Here is a 24,932-nt window from a genome sequence, read left to right as displayed (position 1 = left end):
TACTACAGAAACACTATACCATCCACTGTTATGCTATAAGTTAATGTACCACTAGAAGTATTTTTTAAAGCCCTGGGTTTAATGCCACTACCAGAAAATAATTATACAGAAAGTATCTTTGTGTTTCTGTATTCCACAAGAGTACTAAGCCCCGTGACTGTGACATTTCCTCTGTGTGGTACTACTGTTATTCTGAATGTTCAGTTGCAGAGCTGAACCCCTCATCATTGGGTGCCTGTGTGACAGCTAAGAGTCTTCTAATGACCTCCCCTCTTACAGAAATTTAGGAGCGGCGTTTCTTACATTATGAACAATGTACAGCATGCACTTGAAACAATTATGGTAAGCTTAATCATTTTTATTAACAGTTTTCACTTAAACAGTGCTTCTGCCACATTGTAAAAGGCATTTATCTTCAGAGATATGCAAATCATGTCATAGCAGCAAAAGAAAGATAAAAATGAAGGTTGGTTTCACAAGAGTTGGCACTGTGATTATGAGCCTCAGAGGAATAGAACGAAATTTATTTTGAGTTCTCCATTCTGTGTAGAAGTCATTCTAAAACTCTTAGAAGGAGAAAGTGTTTTTGAAAAATAAAAAGAGAGATTAGAAAGGAAACACAGTAGGCTGGAGCATGAAAGAAAACAAGAAGTTCTCTCAATGGGGGAGGTGCAACGCCCACTCGCCTATGCATTCTGCCTGGAGGGGAATTTTCTTCTCCTCTCCAATGAAATACTCTGCTCATCCAGCAACCACAGAGCCTTCCCACATTGGGCACTGCCCATTGTCTACCCTGGGAACCAATGTCTGCAGATAGCATGAGGCCCTAGGAGCTGTGTTCCATGGATATGTTCAGATTTTTATCATGTTTATAACATGCCAATCCCAGCTTAGAGCAAGCTACATCTTTGAATTACTTATGAGCACACAACTAAGAATATCCAGTAGGGGATGTATGTGATACAAAATGTCTACCCAAAGACAGCTGCCCTATCACTGTGTTGTAAAAACAAATCCCAACAATACAATTTAGTATGTCTACAGAGTCCATGTTTGCAGTATCAAATATAAGACCCGATTAAAAATCACATGAATTTTCACTTCTAACACAAACATGAACTGAGTCACCTCATAAGCCAAACATTTTTTTCACATATAAACTCCACTTTGTGAACTTTATTTCTCCCTTCTTCCTAGTAAAGTGTCATTGTCTTCAAGTCTCATTCAATGCCATGCTGTGTCACAATCCAAAGCTGTCCCCGAAGTTTTTTCCTTGATGAGTGGAAACAGGGTAGAGAGCTTTAGTCTGTTCAGATTTTAAAGTATGGTGCATGATCGAGGTGGAGGCATGTTCTTGATTTTCTCTATCTCTTGACGTAGTTGCAAGCTCTCATTCTGGAATCCTTGCTTGAGAAGTCTTTCCTGTTCCTAAAATGGAGATGGAATTTGAACTCAGAAGGCATCCCATGCCACATTCCTCAGACTCACACAGACTCTGCTTTGGTAGATACACTGAACCCTGGGGGGATTTTGACATTTTTCTCAAAAGTCTTTTTTATTCTTTAACTTCCATGATTCCTCTCCCCTGTCTTGTACACACACACACAAACACACACACACACACACACACACACACACACACACACATATTTCTTTCTCCAGTTTTAGAAATGTAGACTGACAGTTCTGAACACCAGTTCCCTAAAGCACTCAGGTCCAGTTCTTACATCATTTGACTCATGGAAAACACAATTTTGTATAAAATCAGCACCAGCTTGCCTGTTCTTCTTTGCCTCATCTCTAAGCCGTGCTGTGCAAATTCTCAAACACATGAAAGAAGGTGATAAAGAGGGGCTTAAACCAACCGGAATGTCACTATCTGAATCGGAATCAGGACAGGTGGTGTTCAATCAGTGGATTTACTACTTGTCCCAGTTGTAGTAACCAAGACAGAAGACATATTGAAGCAAGTGTGTCTTCAGTGCTCAGGCAGTTTCATTAACAACAATGGAGGCTTAGTGTAGATGTGGAGGAATGCCCAGAAAACAAGATGTTATGGGCAATTTGAGCATTTAACCACTTTGCTTAAAGATTTGAGACTGACTCTGCTCTTTGAGATGCTTCCAGTGTTAAGAGCATTCTAGGTGTGGCAGACACAAAATTTCTACTGATCCCATTCAATATAAAAAAATTAAGAGCTGAATATTATGTCATAGAATATGATGCAAAAAGCCATTTTACATGTAGATATTACAATTACTCTATTTAGGACAGGAGAAAATAATAGTCCTTGATAAGTTAGTTGAGGATTCTATCACAGAAATCCTAGATAACACCTGAGGAGAATTTGCAATTCAAATCTACAGTTTAATAGACATACCCTGATAAAGAGCTTCATTTAGCAATAAGCAGACTTAAAGAACCAGTAATAGTTAGGAAAAGGAGCAGTGACGGAATGAGAATATAAAAAGTTTGTGAATGATACCCTGCCATTGGGGGATGGTATGCTATTTATTGCCCTTGGATTGAGAGTGGGGAGGATGGAGCACAGGTCTCTACTCATAACTCAGTCAAGCCTTGACCTTGTGAACCTAATGCCTCAGCCTCCCCATATACATTGTTGATTGGACCACTGGGAACTGAAAATTAAAATGGTGCAGCCAACTCTGCTGGCCCCTATAAGGCCTGCCTAAGAAAAACCATCCAGGTCCACAGAATAATAAAGAACCAGGTAAAGGGCTGTAAAAAAGTTCTCCAAGAAAATGTACCCAAGAAACAGGCTGGAGTAGTCATTCCCATATCTAATACAGTAGACTTGCAACCAAAATTAATCAAAAGAGATGGGAAGGACACTTTATACTCATAAAAGAAAAAAGCCACCAGGACGACTTCTCAATATTGAACATATATGCTCCAAATGCAAGGGCACCCACATTCGTAAAAGAAACATTACTAAAGCTTAAACCACATATCAAACCCCACACATTAATAGTGGGAGACTTCAACACCCTACTTTCACCAAAGCACATGTCATCAAGACAGGAACTAAACAGAGAAATATTGAAACTAAGGTTATGAATCCAATGGACCTAACAGTGAGGGGGTCATTGCTTATATCACATTCAGAAACTAAGCCATGGACCATTTTGACCATTTCCTATCTGTCCTAGGTGAAAGGTACTCTGCTTCTGAAGTTCTGCAGCTGATCAGCCTGACCCAGTCCCTTAAAGATGGCTTCCCCAGCCTCTAGTTGGCACCTCAAAGTGACACAGCAGGAGGCTAGGTAAAGCTTCTTGGGGGAGGGAGGAATTGTGCTTCTCTAAGTTGAAGTCCCAGGGAGAAAGGGGGAGGGAGATTTTTCTCTGAGCTTTGTCTTGTACAACTCTAGGAGCTAGTGTTCACATAGGAAAAGCTCGCTGCAAGTTTGCATATTCAGATAATTAATTAAAAAAGAGGTTATAACAGAGAATGCCTATATACATATACACTAGGAACAATTATCTGGCTTAACTTTCTCCTTGCAGGGTCATGGGAAGTTTAAAACTATAATTGGGCCATCCTTGAAGTCTTGTTTTGACAAACTCAGTCAATATCTTATCTCCTGTTTTTGCTTCTGGGTCCTGTGGTGTATATCTTCTTTATGACGTTTGTTTAATGATTTCTGTAACACCTTGGAACATGCCCTAAGTCTTAGAAGTCTGCTGTTATCTCAGAAGCAATTAAGAAGTCCTGTTGTAAAAGGAACTGGAATGTATCTGCAGATGTTGCCATTTGGAATCATGTGTAAACCTTTCATGCTATTTCTTTCTGCAGAATAAATGTTCTTTGTCTATGTGTACTAGCTGAGTCTGGGTTCATCCTTCAGTGATTTTCATATTTACAGAACTTTTCACCCAAACACAAAAGAGTATTTTTATATCAATACTTCATGAAACCTTCTCCAAAATAGACAATATAGTGGCTCACAAAGCAAGCATCAACATATATAAGATAATTGAAATAACTTCTTGTATCTTATCAAACCATCATGGATTAAAGCTAGACTTTAACAACAACAGAAACAACAGAAAGCCTAAAAACTAATGGAAATTGAACAACTCCCTACTCAATGATCACTTGGTCAGGAAAGAAAGAAAGAAAGAAAGAAAGAAAGAAAGAAAGAAAGAAATGAAAGACTTCTTAGAATTCAATGAAAATATAGGCACAACCTATCCAAACTTATGTAATACAACGATGGCAGGGTTAAAAGTTTCCTTAAAAGTTCATAGCCCTGAGTACCTTCATAAAGAAATTAGAGAATTCTCATACTAGCAATTTAAAAGTACACCTTAAAAGTCTAGAAAAAAGAAAGCAAACACACCCAAGAGGAGTACATGGCAGGAAATAATCAAATTCAGGGTTGAAATCAATCAATTAGAAACACAGAGAACAATTCAGAGAGTCTACAAAATAAAGGATTGGTTCTTTGAGAAAAACAACAAGATAGACAAATCGTTATCCAAACTAACTAAAAAACAGAGAGACAGGATCCATAGTAATAAAATAAGAAATGAAAAGGAAGACATAAAAACAGACACTGAGGAAATCCAAAGAAACCTTAAGTATTACTTCAAAAGCCTATACTTCACAAAACTGGAAAAATCTAAATGAAACGAATGATACTGAATGTCTTTCTAAATGGATAGCACTTAAATGAAGATAAACTATTTAACCAGACCTAAAACCCCTACGGAAATAGAAGCAGTTATTAAAAGTCTCCTAAAAAGAAAAAGAGAGAAAACAAAAAAAAAGAGCCAGATGGATGGTTTTGGTGCAGAATTCTACCATACTTTTATAGAAGAGATAATACCAATAATCCTCAAACAATTGCACAAATAGAAACAGAAAGAACATTACCAAAGGCATTCTTTAAAGCCACATTTACCCTGATAACTAACCACACAAAGACTCAACAAAGGAAGACAACATCAGACCAATTTCTCTTATGAACATTAATGAAAAATTACTCAAGAGAATACATGCAAACTGCATCAAAAAAAAAAATCGAAAACATCACCCAGCACAATCAACTAGGCTTCATCCCAATGGTTCAATTTATGAAAATCAATCCATGTCATCTACTATATAAACAAACTGAAAGGAAAAGTAGATCTCATGAATATCTCACTGGATGCTGAAAAAACCTTTGACAAAACCTAACACTATTTCATATTAAAAGTCATGGAAATATCAGAGAAAAAGGTGCATACCTAACCATAGTCAAAGCAATATACAACAAGCCAGTAGATAGCATTTAATTAAATGGAGAGAAACTTAAATCAATATCACTAAAAATGTAGATAAGACAAGGCTGCCCACTGTCTCCCTATCTATTCAATATAGTTTTTGAAGTTCTAGTTAGAGCAGTAAGACAGCTAAAAGAGATCAAGAGAATACAAATTAGAAAGGAAGAAGTCAAAGTATCACTGTTCTCAGGTGGTATGATAGTGTCCATAAATGACCACCAAAATTCTAGCAGAGAACTCCTACAGGTGATAAATACTTTCAGCAAAGTGGTGCCTAGATACAAAGTCAACTAAAACAAAAAAATCACTAGCCCTTTTTAAAACAAACAATACATGGGCTCAGAAAGAAATTAAGGAAACAACACCTGTTACAATAGCAAAAAATAATATAAAATATTTTGTTGTAACTCTAACCAATCAAGTGAAAAAGCAAGAACTTCAAGTCCCTGAAGGAAGATATCAGAAGATGGAAAGATCTCCCCTACTTGTGGATCAGGAGAATTAACATACATAGTGGAAATGACCATCTTACCAAAAACAATCTACAGATTCAATGCAATCCCCATCATAATTCCAACATAATTCTTTACAATCCTTGAAAGAGCATTTCTCAATTTATATGGAAAAACAAAAATCCAGAAAAGCTAAAATAATCTTGTGCAATAAAAGAGCAATTGGATGCATCCCCAGCCCTGATTTCAAGCTATCCTACAGAGCAATAGTAATTAAAACTAAATGGTATTGGCATAAAAAGACTGGTTGAACAATGAAATAGAATGAAAGACCCAGAAATAAACCCAAACATCTATGGACAGTTGGTTTATGGCAAAGAAGCCAAAACCATGCAAAGAAAAAAGGAATGAATCTTCAACAAGTGATGCTGATCTTACTGGATGTCTGCATGTATGAGAATTCTAATAGATCCATAACTATCACCCTGCACAAAAATCAAGTCCAAGTAGATCACAGACCTCAACATCAAACCAAACACACTAAATCTAATAGGAGAAAAATTGGGGGAACTGCCTTGAATTCAGTGGCTTGGCACAGGAGACAAATTTCTGAACAAGAACATCAATAGCTCAGACACGAAGATAATAAATGGGGTCTCATGAAACTGAAAAGCTTTTGCAAGGCTAAGGAAACCACCAATAGGACAAAATGGCAGCCTACAAAGTGGGAAAGAATCTTTATCAATTCTATATCAGACAGAGGACTAATATCCCAAATATATAAAGAAATCAAGAATATCAATTCTCAGAGAATTCTCAACACAGAAATCTCAAATGGCTGAGAAGCACTTAAAGAAACCTTTAACATCCTTAATCATTAAGGAAATGCAAATATAAACGACCTGAGATTTCATCTTACACCCATCACAATGGCTAAGATAAAAAACTCAAGTGGAAGAACACGCTGGTAAGGATGTGGAGAAAGAAGAACACACCTGCACTGCTGGTGGGACTGCAAACTTGTAAAAATCACTTTGAAAACCAATTTGGCAGCTTCTCAGAAAATAGTGAATAGTTCTATCTCAAGACCCAGCTATACCACTCCCATGTATACACCCCAAAGATCCACCACTATACCATAGGGACACTTGCTCAACTATGTTCATAGCAGATTTATTTGTAATAGCCAGAAACTAGAAACAACTTAGACATCTCTGAACTAGAGAATGTATAAAGAAAACGTGATATGTCTACTAAATATAATATTATTCAGCTATTAAAAACAAAGACATCCTGAATTTTGCAGGCAAATGGTTTGAGACCTGGGTTGGGGAGTGTATAGGGGTGATACTAGCTGAGATTCCTACCAGCAGGGGATATAGAGACTGAACTCACCACCTCCATTAGGTAAGCAGGACTTCCAGTGGAAAGAGGACATCATCCAACCCATAGATCCTTCAACCTGAAATTTGTTCTGCCTACGAGATGCACAGGGATAAAGATGGAGCAGAGACTGGGGGAATGGCCAATTGATGACTGGCCCAACTTGAGACCCATCCCGGATGAGAGAGAGTCAATCCCTGATACTATTTATGATACTCTGCTATGTGTGCAGACAGTAACCTAATTTAACTATCTCCTGAGAGGGTTCATCCAGCAGCATATGGAGAGACATGCAGAGACCTATAGCGAAACATCAGGACGAGTCAGATGGAAGAATTGGAGATAAAATTGACAAAGGGGAAGGTGAGTCAAGGACTTCACAAGAAGACCACAGAATCAAGTAGCCTAGACCCATGGAGGCTCCCAGAGACTGAATCACCAATCAAAGAGCATGCAGGGTTTTGACTTAGCTCCCCCACCCCCATTTGTAGCAGATGTGAAGTTTGGCCTTCCTGTGGCTCCACTAACAGATGGAGCAGGGACTGTCTCTGACTCTGTTGCCTACCATTGAATTCCCTTCCTCTTCCTGGACTGCATGGTTGGGTCTCAGTAGGAGAGAATATACCTTGTTTTGCTGGGACTAGATGTCCTAGAGTGGGTGGTACCCAAGGAGAAGAAGGGACAGATGTAATGAGGATAAAGAATTATAAGGGCAGAACTGGGATGAGAGAAGGGAGGGATTGCAATTGTGATGTATTGTAAATATAAAATAAATTACAAGAGAAAACAAACAAACCAACAAACAAAACCTAGCCAACCAAAGAACCCAGTGCAGCCAGCACATGGTGCAGCCAGGTACCTGAAGTTTAAGGGATATGATTCTTTGTTGCTCTGCCATTAACTCTTTCCGTTCCTGCTCCATCTTCTCAGTCAGCTGTTTCATGTGCTCTTGATAACTCTGTTCCTTCTGTTCCATCAGCATCTCATGCTTCTTTTGCATTTCTGCCAATGCTCTATTTGCTGCTTCTGCGGCTTCTGCTTTTATACGTTCCACTGAGAAAAGAGAGAAGCAAAGGAGATGAAGAGTACATTTTGGGAGAGGCTTTCGTTTTGTTTGTTTGTATGTTTGTTTTTTGTTTTTTTTTAACCACTTTGTGGAATCTTTACCCTGAAAACTGGATAACAAGGAGGCACAATGAATGCCATGTCTACTAGTTTAAAAACAGCCACCATGAAGCTAAGAGTGACATTTGTAATCTTTTTCTCCACAATGATGAGGTGATATGGATTAGTATTGCAGCATATGCCAAGAATTCCCAACATTGGGAATATTCTCAGTAGCTCTCACTTTCAATCTGCTTTTCCTTTTCTGTGAGTGACTGGTCCATCTTTAGAAGTGTATCAGCCAAATCCTCCTTGGATTCAAAGTATTTTCTCAGCATCACTTCAGCCTAGATGTTGAAGGGAGTTAGAATGAGGAAGTAAGTACATGAGTTGAAGACAAATCATGCTTATTTTGTTCAATTTAATTTTATCAACTATGCAATAAATACCTTGTAATTCAAACAGTATATTTCAAGTTTAAGGTTTTAAAATCAACTTGAGGTCCCCTTCCAGAGCCAATCATTTCAAGCCGTTCAAATTTTAGTAACAGGTGACTCCATTCATCCAGCTGCATCTTTAATGCATTATTCCCCTCAAAATATTTATTTCATATGTTACTATCACCTAATGATGTCGATTTTCACTTCAAAATGTAACCTTCATTAATTGGAAAATAATTTTGTCATTCAATATATTCTGATCACATGCTCTCTTCCCTCAGCTCACCACACATCCTCCTTCCCTCCTTACCCACCCAACTCCATGCCTTTTCTTCCTCTATCCTTTAAAAAAACAAACAACTCTCCCCAAGAAACCAAGAAACAAACAAAATCCACTAAAATATAAAACTGTAAACTGTAATTAATATACAAGCAAAAGAACAATAAGACAAAAAACAAACAAACAAACAAACAAAAACACCCAAACACAGGAAGACAAAATGTCTACAATAATACCATTGAGTTTGTTTTGTGTTAGCTATGCACTTTTTGGAATGGACTCTGGCCTGAAGTTTTAACCAGGGACTTTTCCTTGTCATCTGGTCCAAACAAACCTCCTGGGCTGAAACCTTCCTGTCTGCCTGAATGAGTCCTGCAGCTCATTCTCAGAGCACCTAGAATGCTGCCATAACATTTCAGGAAGTGTCATTGTGGTGGTTGGAATGAGAATGGCCCCCATGGAGTCAAATATTTCCATGCTTAGGTATCAGGGAGTGAAACTGAGAAGGATTAGGGGTATGGCTTTACTCAAGGGAGTATGCCTTGTGTTTATGGTTTGAAAAACTTATACCAGGCCAGTGTCTACAACACAGGACATAAAGGTCTCTGCGACATTTCCAGCACCATGTCTACCTGTGTGTCGACATGCTCAGCATCATGATGATAATGGACTAACTCTCTGAAGCTGTATGCAAGCTCAAAATTAAATGTTTCCTTTATAAGACTTGCTTTGGTCATGGTAGTGATTTGAAAATAGTATGTAGCCAAATCTAATCTTGAATCTACTGCCTAAGTAGGGCAGTTTAAAATGGTTAAAGGCAAAGACTATTGCTACATCCACTCTAGTAGTGACTTGCATGACAGGCCTAGAAAGCCTGAAAGTAGTCCCGAGCAAAGAGTTTCACGGAAACTTAGTCTCCTGGAACCTTGGCACTCCCATAGCAAGAATGCCCCCAGATTTGTTCCTGGGATAGTGTGGAGGGTCTTGCATGCTTTCTTACAATATTTTACTGGATAGGAGTTGGAAGTCTCAGGGCAGGCTTGCTTAGCAAAGTATACTTAGAATCTTCATTACAGTCAGGGATGGCAAACTATGTTACATATTAGAAGAAAGTTGGTGAATTCTTCTGACAAATTAAGATTCCCTACAGATACTTAAAAGAACTGCCAAGTTACTCTCATATGCAAGAATTTACCAAGGCCTACAAAAAAGGGGGTTGTGGTTTTAAGAGGATCTACAGTATTATTGCATTATTCATGATAAGGTTTGCTAGAGCAGAATCCCCCTGGTGCTAGCTTTCACCAGGCTCAAAGGAACAACATAAATTGTGACTAGGGCATGAAATCCTCTCCTGGCCCCGGTCATTATTCTTAACTGTAAACATTGCCCAGTTCCTGCCAGTCTTTTGAAGGCATTCCTTTGTTTTGTGTCAGATAACTTCAATGTACCTTGCCTTCTGTGATACTCTACTCATTTGTTTTCTGTATTATACAAAGCTGATGCTAACTTTGACAAAAATTACATCCAGATACAGCACTCCCTTGTGTCCATGTCTGTTTGTCATCCTTTTTGTTGCCAACTCCTTGCCCACCTGTCTGGAACCCTAATTTCCCGCAGACTGAGGGAGGCCGACTGAGGCCGGTCCATGGCAGACTATGTACCGTGGATTTTCATTGAGGCTGTAAAGCCCATTGACTCTGTGATCTTGAGTGAGGTCTTAACTTTCTTCTGCCACAATTTCCTTTTCTCTCTATGAGATAATAATAGATACTTTATAGAATTTATGTTAGAACTCAATGAGTTAACTTCTAGAAAAAGTGAAAACAACCTACGTATCAACTGCTATTACTATGATTATTACTAGCCTGTAAGCTAGCATTATCTAGAGCTTATGAGAAAGAAATTACTAGTTACTTGTTTTGTTTTGTTTTGTTTTGGTTTGGTTCTGTTTGTTTACTCCTTAAATGACAGTAGCCCTTAGCTCCCTGAGAAGTACTCTAAACATTGGGGATAAATAAATCAATATTGGATGATTAGATGACTAAATAAGAGAATGAATGTTTTCCACAAACATTTCTGAGAGGTCCAATTTTACTCCCAAGGAAGAAGCTGCTGTCTGTATAATGGCCGACTGCCTATTTAAATGTAAGGCAAGCACACAGCCCATAGTCTGCACTGTAGCTTCCTTGCAGTCACTGACATTTGGTGGAGATTCTACACTGAGCACCACAATATGCTACCAACAGCTGAGTTTACCTGGAGTCCCTTTCCAGGAGTCTGGATATACTTTTTCTCCAGCTCTTGTTTCCTTTGAAGAAAAAGGTAGTAGCCTCCTGGTTTATAAAATGTCCCCTGCTTCACTTCTTCTTCCAGATGAGCAAAGAGGCCCTCCAGTAAGTCTGAGCAATGAGCAGATGACATGTCCATGTTCTTCTTAACAAAGGCATCTCGTTTGGCTTCCAGCTGGGCCTGGTAGGGCACAGGAGGAGATACACAACAGATTACTGGAGAATGTCTAACTGAGGACTCATTCTTCACCTCACTGTAATGCCCCTTCAGAAACTGGTCCTTCAGTTTGTTAATCCCTGAAGGAATTCTCCTGCATCCCTCCTTCTGCCCACCCTTCCTGACTTAGAAAGTGATTGTCAACATAGAGATGCTACATCATAGGAAACTGTTTTATTTTTACATCTCTGATTTTAGGGATAGTTCAGATCACAAAGGCTAGAGTTACACAGGCTCCTGTGTTCTCACTGAATATGCCACTGCACTGTTTGGTGTCCTTAACATTTGTGGACAGGTAATTTTTGTGTGTGTGAAGCAGGATGGAGAATACCAATGTCAGAGGTCTCTATTCAGATTTTGAGGTAAGACAGAGTACTAAGGCCAGAGACTTTACTAAAAATATTCAATAAAAGAATAAATACTTTTTGTTTTGTTTTGTTTTGTTTTTTTGAGACAGGGTTTCTCTGTATAGCCTTGGCTGTCCTGGAACTCACTTTGTAGACCAGGCTGGCCTCAAACTCAGAAATTCACCTGCCTCTGCCTCCTGAGTGCTGGGATTAAAGGCATGTGCCACCACGCCCAGCTACCAGTTTCATAAGTATTTTTTGATATTGTAAAATTCTGTGTTATTTTGTCACTTTGAAGCTAATGAATGATGAAGATGATAATGATGTGAATTTCAAACTTAGAAAGCATAATGTATCTCTATATACATTACATCCTAAAAATTCCTCAGGTAAGAAGATGCCTATTTCCTACTGACATCGACTAGCTAGCTTCACTAGAAGTTTTGATCACAATAATTTATCATTAGTAAAATCTTAGCATGCTAATCAGGGAGGGATTATCACTGATCAAATTTTTTCTTATAATAAAAAGAAATTTTGTAGAAAATGTGATTAACTATAGTGCTAGGTTTTTTTTTTTATCAATGTCCTGCAGAATCTAATCTTTCACTAGTCATTATAAATCTGTGCACATCACTGAGTATCCCTGTCTAAGGACAATTCTCTTCTCAAAAAGACAAATATATTCTTGACTCTCAAGATGTTGAGTGCCACACCTACCCCTAATTCTTCCTGGAACTTCTGGTCTACATCCTTGAAAGAATTCTTCATGAAGACCTCAATGGCCTCCCTCTCACAGGTCCTGTGCAGATCCAGGAGCTCCTGGAGGGTTTCTGTGGGCATGTGGATCTTCTGATTCATCTGTTCTTCGTAGTAGGTGATGGCCTTTTGCACTGCTGCTGAGTTCTCTATCTGGGCCAAAGTCAGGACTGCGTTCTCCATACAGGGTAGTTCTCCACTGCAGATGGCACTGACATAGGTCTGCACCAGGCTTTTTAGACCTATATAAAGGAGTTTCAAAATGATTATTAGTTGCTGGACAGAGTACATAGCTTTCACAATTTTCTGAGAAAGAAACCCAAATGGATAATGTGTTAACCTGGAGATCCAGAGATCAAAGCCCATTTTTACTGCCTCTACATTTATCCCAGAGATGGTTTTAGTATTGAATCATTCAGGACAGGGCTTGGATGGACCAAGACACTGTGTCTCCTTATTTTATCACCTCTCTTTCCATATTCCCTTCTCATTACCTTTCCTTTATTTCTCAGTAAGTGGCTAAAGAAAAAGCTTGTCATTACCTTTCTCCTATTCCTCTTTTGTTGTAGTTGAGAGATTTTGTTGCTCCTCTCTCTTTCTTCCTCCCTCCCTCCTTCCCTCCCTCCTTCCCTCCCTCCTTCCCTCCCTCTCTTCCCTTCCTTCCTTCCTTCCTTCCTTCCTTCCTTCCTTCCTTCCTTCCTTCCTTCCTTCCTTTCTCTCTCTGTCTGTCTGTCTGTCTGTCTGACTGTCTTTCTTCTTTTACTTATTTTTGTTTTCAGTACTACATGCTTCTTGCCCTGTTTCCACACTCTGTAAATGGGTCTATCCAGTTTTTTGGATTTTATGTTCTTTGTTTTCATGAGAGCTATAGAATGACCAAGACATTCAGATTTTCATACATCCTTGCACTTTGGATTACTGAAAGCATCACATCCCAGAAACCAGCTCTCAGGCAAGTCAGAGCAGGTGCCAAGTCCTTTCTCTCAACAGTTCTGTGCCAGTCAGACCTGCACTCTTCTTTTCTGGTTCTATAGTTGTGATGAATCATGGATTTTTTTTTTGTGTCCCTTCTGTTAAATCTCTAACTACTTGCTGAAAGAACCCTGATATAGCTGTCTCTTGTGAGGCTATGCCAGGGCCTGGCAAACACAGAAGTGGATGCTCACAGTCAGCTATTGGATGGAACAAAGGGCCCCCAATGGAAGAGCTAGAGAAAGTACCCAAGGAGCTAAAGGGGTCTTCAACCCTATAGGTGGAACAATATATGAACTAACCAGTACCCCCAGAGCTCGTGTCTCTAGCTGCATATGTATCAGAAGATTGCCTAGTCGGCCATCATTGGGAAGAGAGGCCCCTTGGTCTTGCAAACATTATATGCCTCAGTATGGGAAAATGCCAGGGCCAAGAAGTGAGAGTGGGTGGGTAGCGGAGTGGGGGAGATGGTCTGGGGGACTTTTGGGATAGCATTTGAAATGTAAATGAAGAAAATACCTAATTAAAAAAATCTCTAATTACATTTTGTGTGTGTGTGTTCATTTATTTGTTTTCTTTGTTGTTGTTTATTTAAATAGTTTCATGTTTCTCAGACATCACTAAACTTTGATATGTAACCAATGATGACCTTGTATTTTTGATCCTCCTGCCTCTACCCGTGCAAAACTAAGATTCCAGGTTGCACAGCCATACCAATTCATGTGGTGCTGAGATTAAACCAACTTTGTGAATGCTAGTAAATTACTCTACTATCTGAATAACATCCCTGACCAGTGAGCTAACTGACACCATGGAATTCTCTATTATAAATATCAGCTGCCTGATTCAATGGTGTTCCCCATTATAAATATGGGGGGGGGGAATCCACATTAAACTATTCAAAAATAAACAACTTAACCCACTCCAAAACACTAATTCTTCCTCCTGATATTACTTTCTCAAGAAATAATACAATGTACAGGAAATGAAAAGCTTCAGTCTGAGGTGACATATTTGTAGTTCCTTCTAGGATCTACCATACTGTTGTATTTTATTATAATGAAAACTTTTATATTTGACACTAATATATATTAGCTTCCATGACTCTTTGACAGTTTTTACTGCCCTAATTTTGTCCTAATTGGATTAGGACCCAATGACCACTTAATTCTACTCAAGTGTCTGATGTCTATAAATTAGAGACCTTCCTACAAAGCTTGGAGCCAATTGTGAAGTCCTCCAGTCATGTCTGCTCCATCAGGACAGCACAATTGCATCATGACTCCACTCCTCTCATGCACTCTCTTCTTTCAGTCACATAGCTTTTACTTTCCTGAAGTTGGAAAGTCATGTCCTGCCTTAGGCTTTACTCTGTTGTATTAGTCCAATGTGGTATTTGATCTTCTGTGACAATCAGTTAACCTCTTTATTAGTAAGGAACCATGAACAAGTGGAAATTCAGGCTACAATATATTCTGGTGGTTTCTGATGTTGTTTGCTATTACAAGGATGAGATTGTGAGAAATACATTTAGTTCCCAAGTAAATTCCAAGTGTATGAGAGGCATACACTCCATCTTCAACAACATCAACAAATGCTGTTTGGTCTGGTTAGAGTGGGTTTGTTAGTATCCTACAATGAGCCGAAGACGAGATAAGAGGTAGAGGGATGACTTACGTGGCCCATTGACTGTGATGCCTCCAGATAGAGTCTTGACACCAGAATAGCTGAAGATGTATGAGGTGAATTCTGCAACTTGTTCTACAAATTCTTTATTCAGCTGGTCCTCCTGTATCCACTCTAGTTTGGAAAGTTGCTTCCTGTCTCCAGGCCTGTCAAAGATGAAGCACTTCCTCTTTGGGAAGAACTTCCTGATACACAGGCGAGGCATATTAAATTTTTTAGTGTTCTCATCAGTTCCTTAAGGAAAGATAAATTAGATGCAGTAAACTTCAAATAAATTCTTTCAAATATATGACACTTTCAGTAATATAACTTTCCCAAAGCAAGGGGTAAATAACTAATCTAGAACGAGCAAAACAAAACAAGATGACAAGAAAGAACAAGCCCTCTGAGAAGCTGTGGATGGTACAGTTCAAATTCAGTCAAGCTGTGTTTTCATTTCCCATAACAACACTGAGGGAAGCACAAATACAGGATTAAGAATTTTACCAGGAATACAGAAGCGATCCTTATGCTATTGTTACCATGATATCACAAACTTCCATTGAGCCCATTTACCTTTTCTCAGAGCCAGTGAAGTCTCCAGGTACTCATCAGGAGTGATGGATTCTCCATCAAATTCCAGATCCAGGGAGAAATCCCTCAGAGTCCACACAAAGATAGGAAAAAAGCCCACAAAGTTAGCTGAGTTGTCTACATCACTCTGATCAGGTGATGACTTTGATTTGATGAGATCAGTCAGTTCTGTCACATAGCTGGCATGTGAAGTTAAGAAAACTACAGGGAAAACTCCATTTTTATGATGTGGATCCCACCACTACCCCTCAAAAATAACATATATTGTTAGCTTATTTATTTTCAGAATTTAATTGGTCACAAAAATCTATTTAATGTCTTCTATGGATCATGTACTTTCCCTGGGACAAAATTTAAATAAGCAAAAAAATGCCAATACTAGAGTTTATATCATTCTTAAAAGGAGAGACAATAAGGTTATGGATAAAATACAAAATAAAAATCCTCAAATATTGCTAAAATTGTGATTCAAAAAATAAACTAGCCCAAGCAATAGTGAATCAATGCATGGATCTGCATGGGGAGCTTGCACTTGGAAGTCTTCAAAGGGCTACTTGTGATCTTCAAGATGTTAGGTTATCAAAAATCCAAACATGGAATATATAGTAGAAGAATGTTCCAAATAGAGGTTACAACACTTGTAAACCCCGAACAGGAAAATGTGATTATATAATGAGTATAAAGCATGCTTGCCAGTGTGGTGGGGCAGAAGTTCCAAAAGACCTACATATAGGACATCAAGTTATACAGATCCTAATCTTTAGTTTGATTTGCACTAAACTGAAGGCACCTTATGGAGAGGAGAGATGATACAACATCATTTCTGGATCATACTGGCTGGGAAGGTACTTGAAAATCAAGAGTATAAGCAAAGAATAATTTGGCAGTTGACATGTCCAAGAGACAAGAAAAGCTTAGACTAGAGTTTGTTGTGGAAGGTATGTAGAGAGGTAGGGGGTGGTACGCTGGTATTAAGTTCTGGTTCTGAAATTGGTTCTTGATTTGGTCCATAAAGGAGGCCAGGAGCCAATTGTTGGGCAGAAGGGACAGGTGGGACTTCCAGGTCCCTGGAGCAAGAGGAGACAGAGGAAAAGAGACAGGGCTTATTGGCCAGGTTTGGAAGGAGAAGCACAAAAAAGCATGTAAGATCTTTGGGAAGCTAGAACCATCAGCCTGTACCACTAGCTAATATGAGCCATTAAGCTTAGGGCAGAAAGAGAGAAGGAGATATTAAATTAAGGGCACAAATTTCCAAGTGGGATCTATTTAAGCCAGGCAATTTTGCTAGTAGGCAAATTCTTAAGTAATAAAACTATCTGAGTAGCTTTCATGGTGCAAAGGTTGGTTGAGAGAGAAGCTGGGTTGGTCCTGGCAGCTTGGCAAAGCTAAGCCAAGAGGAACAAAAGGGAACTGGGAAAGGCTAGAGTACAGGCAGCATCTTCAGGGCTGCAGCTCCTATAAAAAGGTGGTAGCATATTTTTAAAACTGTACACAACATAGAGAGTGTGTCAGTTTAGGGAAATAGCTTTGCTAATGGAGCTGAGAATAATAGAATAATGAGTTCTCATGTATTGAGAAATGGTTGTATCAACTGATATCTATGTTTTAAACCTGAGTAATTTTGTAATGATGGGAAATGTTAATGTAATTAGAAACATGGAGGAAGGAGAGATTTTGTGAATTTTGACTTGCATTGTCTCTAAGATATCTACATGAGGTATGCCATCAGCAGCTATATGTGAATGGTTGAATGTGGCTGTAACTACTTGATGACAGCTGACATATGGGTGCTCCAATTGTGTCATGAGGCACAATGACAGTCCCTAGAGACAAAGTAAAACCAGCTATCAAAGGCACAGTCACTAGTGTCATACACTTAGAAGCCACAAAAAGAAGAGAATGTAAACAGGAAAGGCTTGCTGGTGTGGTAGGTAGAATACTGGAAAACTTAAAATCTCTAGTGCTAAGAGCCAATTTATGCAGAAAGGTGAAAGAGTACAACTCATGGCACCTGCTGAGTGAGACAAACAATACAATGACAATGATCCACTGAATAAAGGAGTTACTTGAACTCATATTTGAAGTTAAGATCATTGAAATTTAGCAAACGTTAATAGTGATCTAGACAAGGTACTAGGAAGATGAAAACAGTGTGAGAAAGGGGAGGGAAGAGAGATATCAGGTATAGACGCGGGACTTTTGTCCAAAAAATGTTGTGTCAAGTGGCTGTTTGAAAAAAGACTGGAAAGAAAGATGCTGTACTCTGAGAGCCCGTGCTTCAGAGACCCTTGTTTTCTTTTTATTGGTATGAGAGTGAGAGTGTGCAGCATGGTCTAAGTAGGCAAAAGAAGCATACCTGTGTCATCTACTGCTCTATAACATGCAAAGTCTGAGGGTAGGATAAAGCGAAACAAACAACACATCAAAGCACCTGAGCGATTAGCAGCAGGTATCACCTCCAGCACATTACCTGGGCAGTTAGATGGTAACACATACAGATGCTGGCAGAAATAGTGATTTGCAGGGAGATACTTTTAACTGAGGTGGAAGATTTGAAAAATATTAGGCAAGAAATGGATTTTCTGAGCAGTATGTGACACATGTGCGAGGATAAAGTGAACTTGTGATGGGACTGAGGTGAACCTGGTAAAGAGACAAGGATTTTCCAAATCCCTTAAATTTGCTATTGCAGTTGGGGTGACTGAAAGAGAACAGACTTACCTGTCAGTTCACCTGATGAAATAATGAAGCTGTTCCTTCTAGGTCTAGGATCCCTTGATGACTTTGTAGGATAAATATTACCTATAGCATTCAGTGGGCACTCAGGATGCTACTCTCATTTAGACATAATGATAATACTGACTATTGAGAACATGGGTTCTGAATCATGTTGAGGATTTGGACAAATGCAGGATATTGATCCAGATAGGGATGCTCTCAGCAGTGTACCACTCTGTCTAAGGCATTGTATGATGCAAGAAGTTTAAATTTTTCTGGGAAGTAAGGCAAACTCACATGAGAATCAAGGGTTTTGTTATTGAGAGACTTCAAAATATTTAGGTCCTTGTCTGCCTATCTGATGTAATATTGATGCTGTTGTTTCTAGGTTTAGGACTATGCTAGAGAACACCAAAAGGATACTGCAGCTGGTCCATGGCCTGCTGGTTGATGGTTCCTATGCTGTTGTAGATGAAGGTGCTGCTGAGGAGGACTGCCAAAGCAAAGATCCAACAGTCATTCTGGTTGTCACCCTACAGGTCAGTGAGTGAAGAAGAGTGACTAAGAGACTGTCCATCAACTTGGTTAGGCAAAAATGGCCTTTATCTGATCCCCTTTATCTGAATGGTCCCCCATCAGCTATGATATCAAAGGTAAGTCATAATAAATTTGTATCTGTACAATGATTTTATCAATGTTAAATTTATGTTGTATAATTCAAATATGACAAAGTATATCCATATATATAAGAGCATGAAGGACATTCACATTTAAAAGTCATAACATTGGTCAGTTACTAAAATCTAAACTGGCATGCTGGATTTCACTCCTAGGACATGTTATGGTAAGGACCATTTTAGCTCTCTTTCAGTGAAAGTTTTATTTGTCTCATGTTTGGAAGAGTAGTTATGTGATACTCCATGAAAAAAGATGTTATTGCAAGCTGTGATGGTTTGAAATAGATTAAAAAAAATGGCCCTACTGAAAATTGTGGTGTATTGAGTGAACATTGCCCCTGCCCCCAGACTTATATTTTTAAATGCTTAGTCATCATGAATGGAGTGGAAAATTTTTAAAGAATTAGAAGAATTAGGAGTGTGGCCTCATTTGAGAAAGTATGTCACTAGGGGTAGGATTTAAGGTTTCAAAAACCCATGCCAAGCCCAGTCTCTCTGTCTCTGTCTCTCTTCGTCTCTCTCTGCCTCTGCCTCTCTCTGTCTTTGTCTCTCTCTCTCTCAATCTCTCTATTTTTCTCTCTTTATTACTTTCTTTTTCTCTCTCCATTTTCTTCTCTCCCTCCCTCCCTCCCTCCCTCCCTCCCTCCCTCCCTCCCTCCCTCCCTCCCTCCCTCCTGCTGCTGAGATCAGGATGTATCTTTCAGGTACTGTTCTAGCACCATGCCTGCCATTCCTGCTGCCATGTTCTCTACCATGATGATAAGAGACTAAGCCTCTGAAGCAGTTAAATGTTAGCTAAATGCTTTAAAAAAAATAGTTACCTTGGTCATGCTGTCTCTTCACTGCATTAGAGCCCTACCAAAAGTATACGTTTTATATTGTTTTCCTCTCATTGATAGTGCTATGTAGAAGTTACAGTTCTCATCATTTCCATAGGCTCACACTTATGCAAGTTCAGAAAATGTACAGGCATATTTAGTGACACCGTTAAAAGTCTCACCAAAACATGGTGTGATGGTATAAGAGAAAAATGGCAAAAAAAAAATATTGTCAGTTATTCTTATGAAGGCTGACTCTCTGTTAATCAGTTGACTTTAGTATCAACTCTTGGTTCCTATGTTAGGTAAGTGATACACTAATTTGATGCATCAGTACTATAATTGAAGACTGGGAATGACTATTGATTTACCATGAGTAGATATGAAAGATTATGTTGTACCTTCTGCATGTCTTTCAGGCCCTCAGTGTCAAGCAGAACCAGGGTATGTTCTGGCTTCTCGGGATGAGGCATGCACCACATCCAGATGCCCTTTGTGTGAGACTGCACAGTGGAGCCCAGGGAGAAGCCTACAGAGTAGGGATGAGATGGGAGATAAACAGCACACGCTTCCTGAAATTGCCTTGGAATGAACATGTTTACCATTTACAGAAGACCAGCCAGTTCCAGGTGTTGGGTTTGATTTCAAACCAGGAAACATGGAGTGCAGAACATCCAATGCTGATCAGCCATTCATTTCCACCTTAGACATAAGTGGACTCTTACTCCTCCTAAGTGAACATTCTAACAAGTATTGTGTAATTCATTATAACATAAGCTGACTGTCCCTATTAATGTATTATTTCTTCCACTAAGATTATATATATATAGTTTTAGAGCTTTATTGTAGAAGGGCTGGAAAAGAGAGAAGGTAGTAAGAAAGACAGAGGCTGGCCATGGTCACATGGGGAGAAGGGGGAAGGGAGGGAGAGAAGGGGGGCTAGAGATGAGGATAAGAAAGGTGAGAACTTATGAAGCCCACTAAGACATGCTTATACCTTTAAAAGACGTAATGGCATTGTGGGAGGAAGCCCTAGGAACACTAATTCAGAAATGCAAGTCCACTGATGGACAAAAAGCACCCCATATCACCTGCATCTTTGACTTTTTTCTACTCACATTTGCTTTCTGGATACTGACAGTGGAAGTGGGAAGGGGTACTGAGCAGAGCTCTCCTGGTAGAACTCACCCTTCTGCTTTCCAGCCAGCTTATTCATCAGATAGGATTTGCCTGTGTGGTAGAAGCCCACTATTGCTACGACCACCACAGGATTTTGGATAGCAGACAGGATGTCCAGTGCTTCCTGGTAGACCTCCAACTGCTCACCGGAGTTCTTGATGAGGCACACTGGGCCTTTCATGTGGATTTCTGAGGCCATTTCCAGAGAGTACTCTTATGTTTGCAAGAGATGATAAAACAGGAAATGTTCTGAGTCAGTTAGAAGAACTCGGTTCAATGACCTGGACTATCATGAGCATTCTGTTATAAACCAGAGGGTACAATAGCAGCACACACAGCTTGGCTGGGAACCCAACTAACTACCTGAAGTTAGTAAGGCCATGGGTCTTGAAGGAGATCCTACTATTGCCACTTTATTAAACCAGCATCATTCTTTTTTTTAATTTTTTATTAGATATTTTCTTCATTTACATTTCAACTGCTATCCCCTTTCCTAGTTTCCTCTCCAAAAATCCCCTTTACGTTCCCCACCTCCTGCTCCCCCAACCCACCCACTCTCACTTCCTGGTCCTGGCATTCCCCTGTACTGGGGCCTAGAATCTTTGCAAGACCAAGGACCTCTCCTCCCACTGATCACTGACTAGGCCATCTTCTGATACATATGCAGCTAGAGACACGAGCTCTAGTGGTACTGGTTAGTTCATATTGTTGTTCCACCTATAGAGCTGCAGACCCCTTCAGCTTCTTGGGTGCTTTCTCTAGCTCCTCCATTGGGGACCCTGTGTTCCATCCAATAGACGACTGTGAGTAACCATTTCTGTATTTTCCAGATACTGGCAGAGCCTCAGTGAAGACAGCTATATGAGGGTTCTGTCAGCAAAATCTTATTAGTTTGTGCAATAGTGTTGGGATTTGGTGGTTGTTTATGGGATGGATCCCCAGGTGGGGCCATCTCTGGATGGTTCTTCCTTCAGTCTCAGCTCTGAACTTTGTCCTGTAACTCTCTCCATGGGTATTTTGTTCCCCCTTCTAAGAAGGAGCAAAGTAACCGCACTTTGATTTTCCTTCTTCTTGAGTTTCATGAGTTTTGCAAATTGTATCTTGGGTATTCTAACTTTCTTGGCTAATAGCCACTTATCAGTGAGTACCCAGTGTCATTCTTAACTGCATTCTAAATGCTTATTCTTATTCCCACAGATAAGTGTAGCTCTTATCCTTCACCAAAGAAGTTTTTCTTTGTAACAGATGGAGAACACAACAAAAAACATCAACCAATCAAGTTCAAGGAACAAATGGTTGTATGGTACCCAGCGTCAACTATAAGCTGACTTCTGCATGTTCTGCTCAGGGATCATCACAGAAAAGGGGGAAGGGGTGAAAAGATTGAAGAGTCAGAAAAACAGGAAGTCTGATATGAACCTGGGGTTCCTAGAAGTGATGGGGAAGCTATACCCACATAGACTCAACAGCTTGGCTGCCTAATCAAGACCCCCAAAGAAGTACAGCACCAATGGACATGCTTACCATCAAAGGGGAAATCTCATGGGGCTTGAACCCTCAACAAAGCACTACAGGCAACTAAGGAATGCTGAGATTGGAGTGTAAAGCCTCATGGATGCACTCCCTGGTTAGTTATCCAATACCAAGTGGGCTGTCCTGAGATCATAGCCATCCAATAACATTATACAGATGGAACAGATTGTGTGTTCATTGATTGAGGAATATATACCTGTGTGTGTGCGGGTGTGTGTTTGTGCATGTGTAATACCAATCAAAGAAAATGAAGCCATGGACTTGAAAGAGAGCAGCAGGTTGTACATTAGAGAGGTTATTGGTGAGAGAAAGGGAAAGTAGAAAAATGACATAGTCATATCTTAATTCCAGCTAATTATTATTAAAAATAAGATGGATCAAAATGTTTTATACTCAGGATTTATTTATTGCATATTTTTAAGTGTCCAAGAGGCCTTAATGACTGTACTGGAGTTATTTATATTTTAAACTCATATATGTAAACATAAAAAATAACAAAAACTAACCTTTAAAACCAAAAATGCTGGACTTGTTAAACAAAAATATATTGGGGAACACTTCAGAACTGGCACAGCATGTTCAAGTAAAACTCTAATCATGTGAGAATTAACCACAAGAATCCCAAATCAGATTACACAAAACTACAACACTTCTGCCCATTGACAGAGACTTGTAACAGAGTGAACACACAGCCTTCAGAGTGGGAGAAAGATCTTTGCCAGCTGTCCCCAGAGCATACTACCCAGGAAAATAAACACTATAAAAAATAAACACACACACAAAAACACAAACAAAACTGTGGATCCATCAATGGGACAATGAACTGAACAGTCAAGTCTCAAAAGAAACACAAACACCAAAATTTAATAATAATAATAATAATAATAATAATAATAATAACTATAACAATAATTTTGAAAGTGTTCAACATCCTTAGCTTGCAGGGACATGCAAATTAAGCTTACACCGAAATTGTCTCTCATCACAGTCAGAAGGGTTATCATAAAGTAAGTAAAGAGTGGTAAAGTGAAGACAAAGAGTGGTTTGTATTAGCTTTAGCATTTATCACTTCTGTTTTTTTCCAGATAAATCTAACAAAGTGCCAGGCCTCCCATGTCCTCCTTCCTGTATCTTGCAGGGAACAGGACAGACACACTGGTCATGTTTCTGGATCAGAACCTATCACTTTGAACAACAATGGACCCTGGAAGCTACCAAAGTGAGAGTTTGGACTTTTTAAAATTCTTTTTAGTTATGTGTATGTGGGTTTACCATGCATTTGTGGTGGCCCACAATGGACAGAAGAGGTTGTCAAATAACATGGAACTGGAGCTGGAACAGTTACGAACTGCCCAAGTTGGGTGCCAGGAACCAAACTTAAGCAGTGAGGCATCTCTCAAATCCTGGTAGTTTTTATTGTTATTTGGCTTGTGCCACCATAAAAGAGGAAGCAATCCATAATGGTGGCCCAGAAAAGCTGTCTGCAAAAGTTTATCACCTCCAGAGTCCACAGCGGGAGGAGTATCTGTTTTGACATGTTCCAAGTTGCCAGAGGTGTAGAAATATCATTTTTCAAAAGGTATACAAACTGGCAACAGAGTGGGTGAGTTTGTGTGAGTCTTAGGGCAACAAAGATCATTTCAAGTACAGTGAATGCTGAACATGCCCCTCTCCCGCCCCCCACCCCCCACCCCAACCTCTGTGGACTCCACTGCCTGATACCTATTAATTGAGCACAGCAGAAACAGTGTAGCTGACAGCATACCTTCCCTCCACACAAACTCTGGATTCTAAAACCTCCTGAGCAACAGCCTCCTGTGGAGCAGTTATCTACATGGATTCATCAGTATCCTGGAAGCCTTTCCCACACTGACCCCTCCCCTTCTCTCACCTTCCTTACCTTTGGATAAAATTAGGAAGTGAAGAGGAGCTGGTGGCTTCTTCCCTCTTGAATCAGGATGCTCTGATGGATGCTCTCTGCACCTGGTGTTTTATTGTCCCTCCAATTTCTGGGGCGGTCCAGAGCATTAGCAAAAATTTTCTGCTGAGGCAGTTAAATTAGAGCTACTTCTGCAAACACAGTGATAAAGAAGAAAGTGAAATTAGAAGTACTCAGTAGTCCTAAATCATCAGTGGCTGGTGCAGAATTCAAGGAGAGTGTTTGCTAACAGGTTATCACAAGCTTTCTCAGGATTATCCAGCTGAGGGGTTCTATGAAAGG

At 39.5% G+C, this 24,932-nt stretch overlaps 1 protein-coding gene across 3 annotated transcripts; it reads right to left on the bottom strand.

The window, feature by feature from the left end:
- Window positions 1–343: 343 nt before the first annotated feature.
- Window positions 344–24,707, bottom strand: Gbp2b (guanylate binding protein 2b). 3 transcript variants are annotated; one of them, XM_030252421.1, is made up of 11 exons: window positions 24,603–24,701; window positions 21,188–21,391; window positions 20,401–20,528; window positions 18,928–19,037; window positions 15,769–15,965; window positions 15,205–15,447; window positions 12,517–12,797; window positions 11,201–11,413; window positions 8,469–8,571; window positions 7,980–8,173; window positions 344–1,428 (listed from the first exon to the last, which is right to left on the bottom strand). In XM_030252421.1, exons 2-11 carry the CDS (start codon window positions 21,375–21,377, stop codon window positions 1,318–1,320), a joined length of 1,770 nt encoding a protein of 589 aa, XP_030108281.1. In that variant the 5' UTR covers window positions 21,378–21,391; window positions 24,603–24,701; the 3' UTR covers window positions 344–1,317. The 3 variants fall into 3 exon arrangements, with proteins under 3 accessions (XP_030108281.1, NP_034389.2, XP_011238316.1); NM_010259.2 differs by having other exon boundaries at window positions 347–1,428; window positions 24,612–24,676; XM_011240014.1 differs by lacking the exon at window positions 344–1,428 and adding an exon at window positions 7,181–7,215 and having other exon boundaries at window positions 24,612–24,707.
- Between the last annotated feature and the right edge of the window lie 225 nt (window positions 24,708–24,932).

This window comes from Mus musculus, chromosome 3 (assembly GCF_000001635.26).
Source record: "Mus musculus strain C57BL/6J chromosome 3, GRCm38.p6 C57BL/6J".
NCBI lineage: Eukaryota > Metazoa > Chordata > Mammalia > Rodentia > Muridae > Mus > Mus musculus.
Note: the sequence above shows the minus strand (reverse complement) of the source record. Positions and strands in the feature narration are given on the sequence as shown.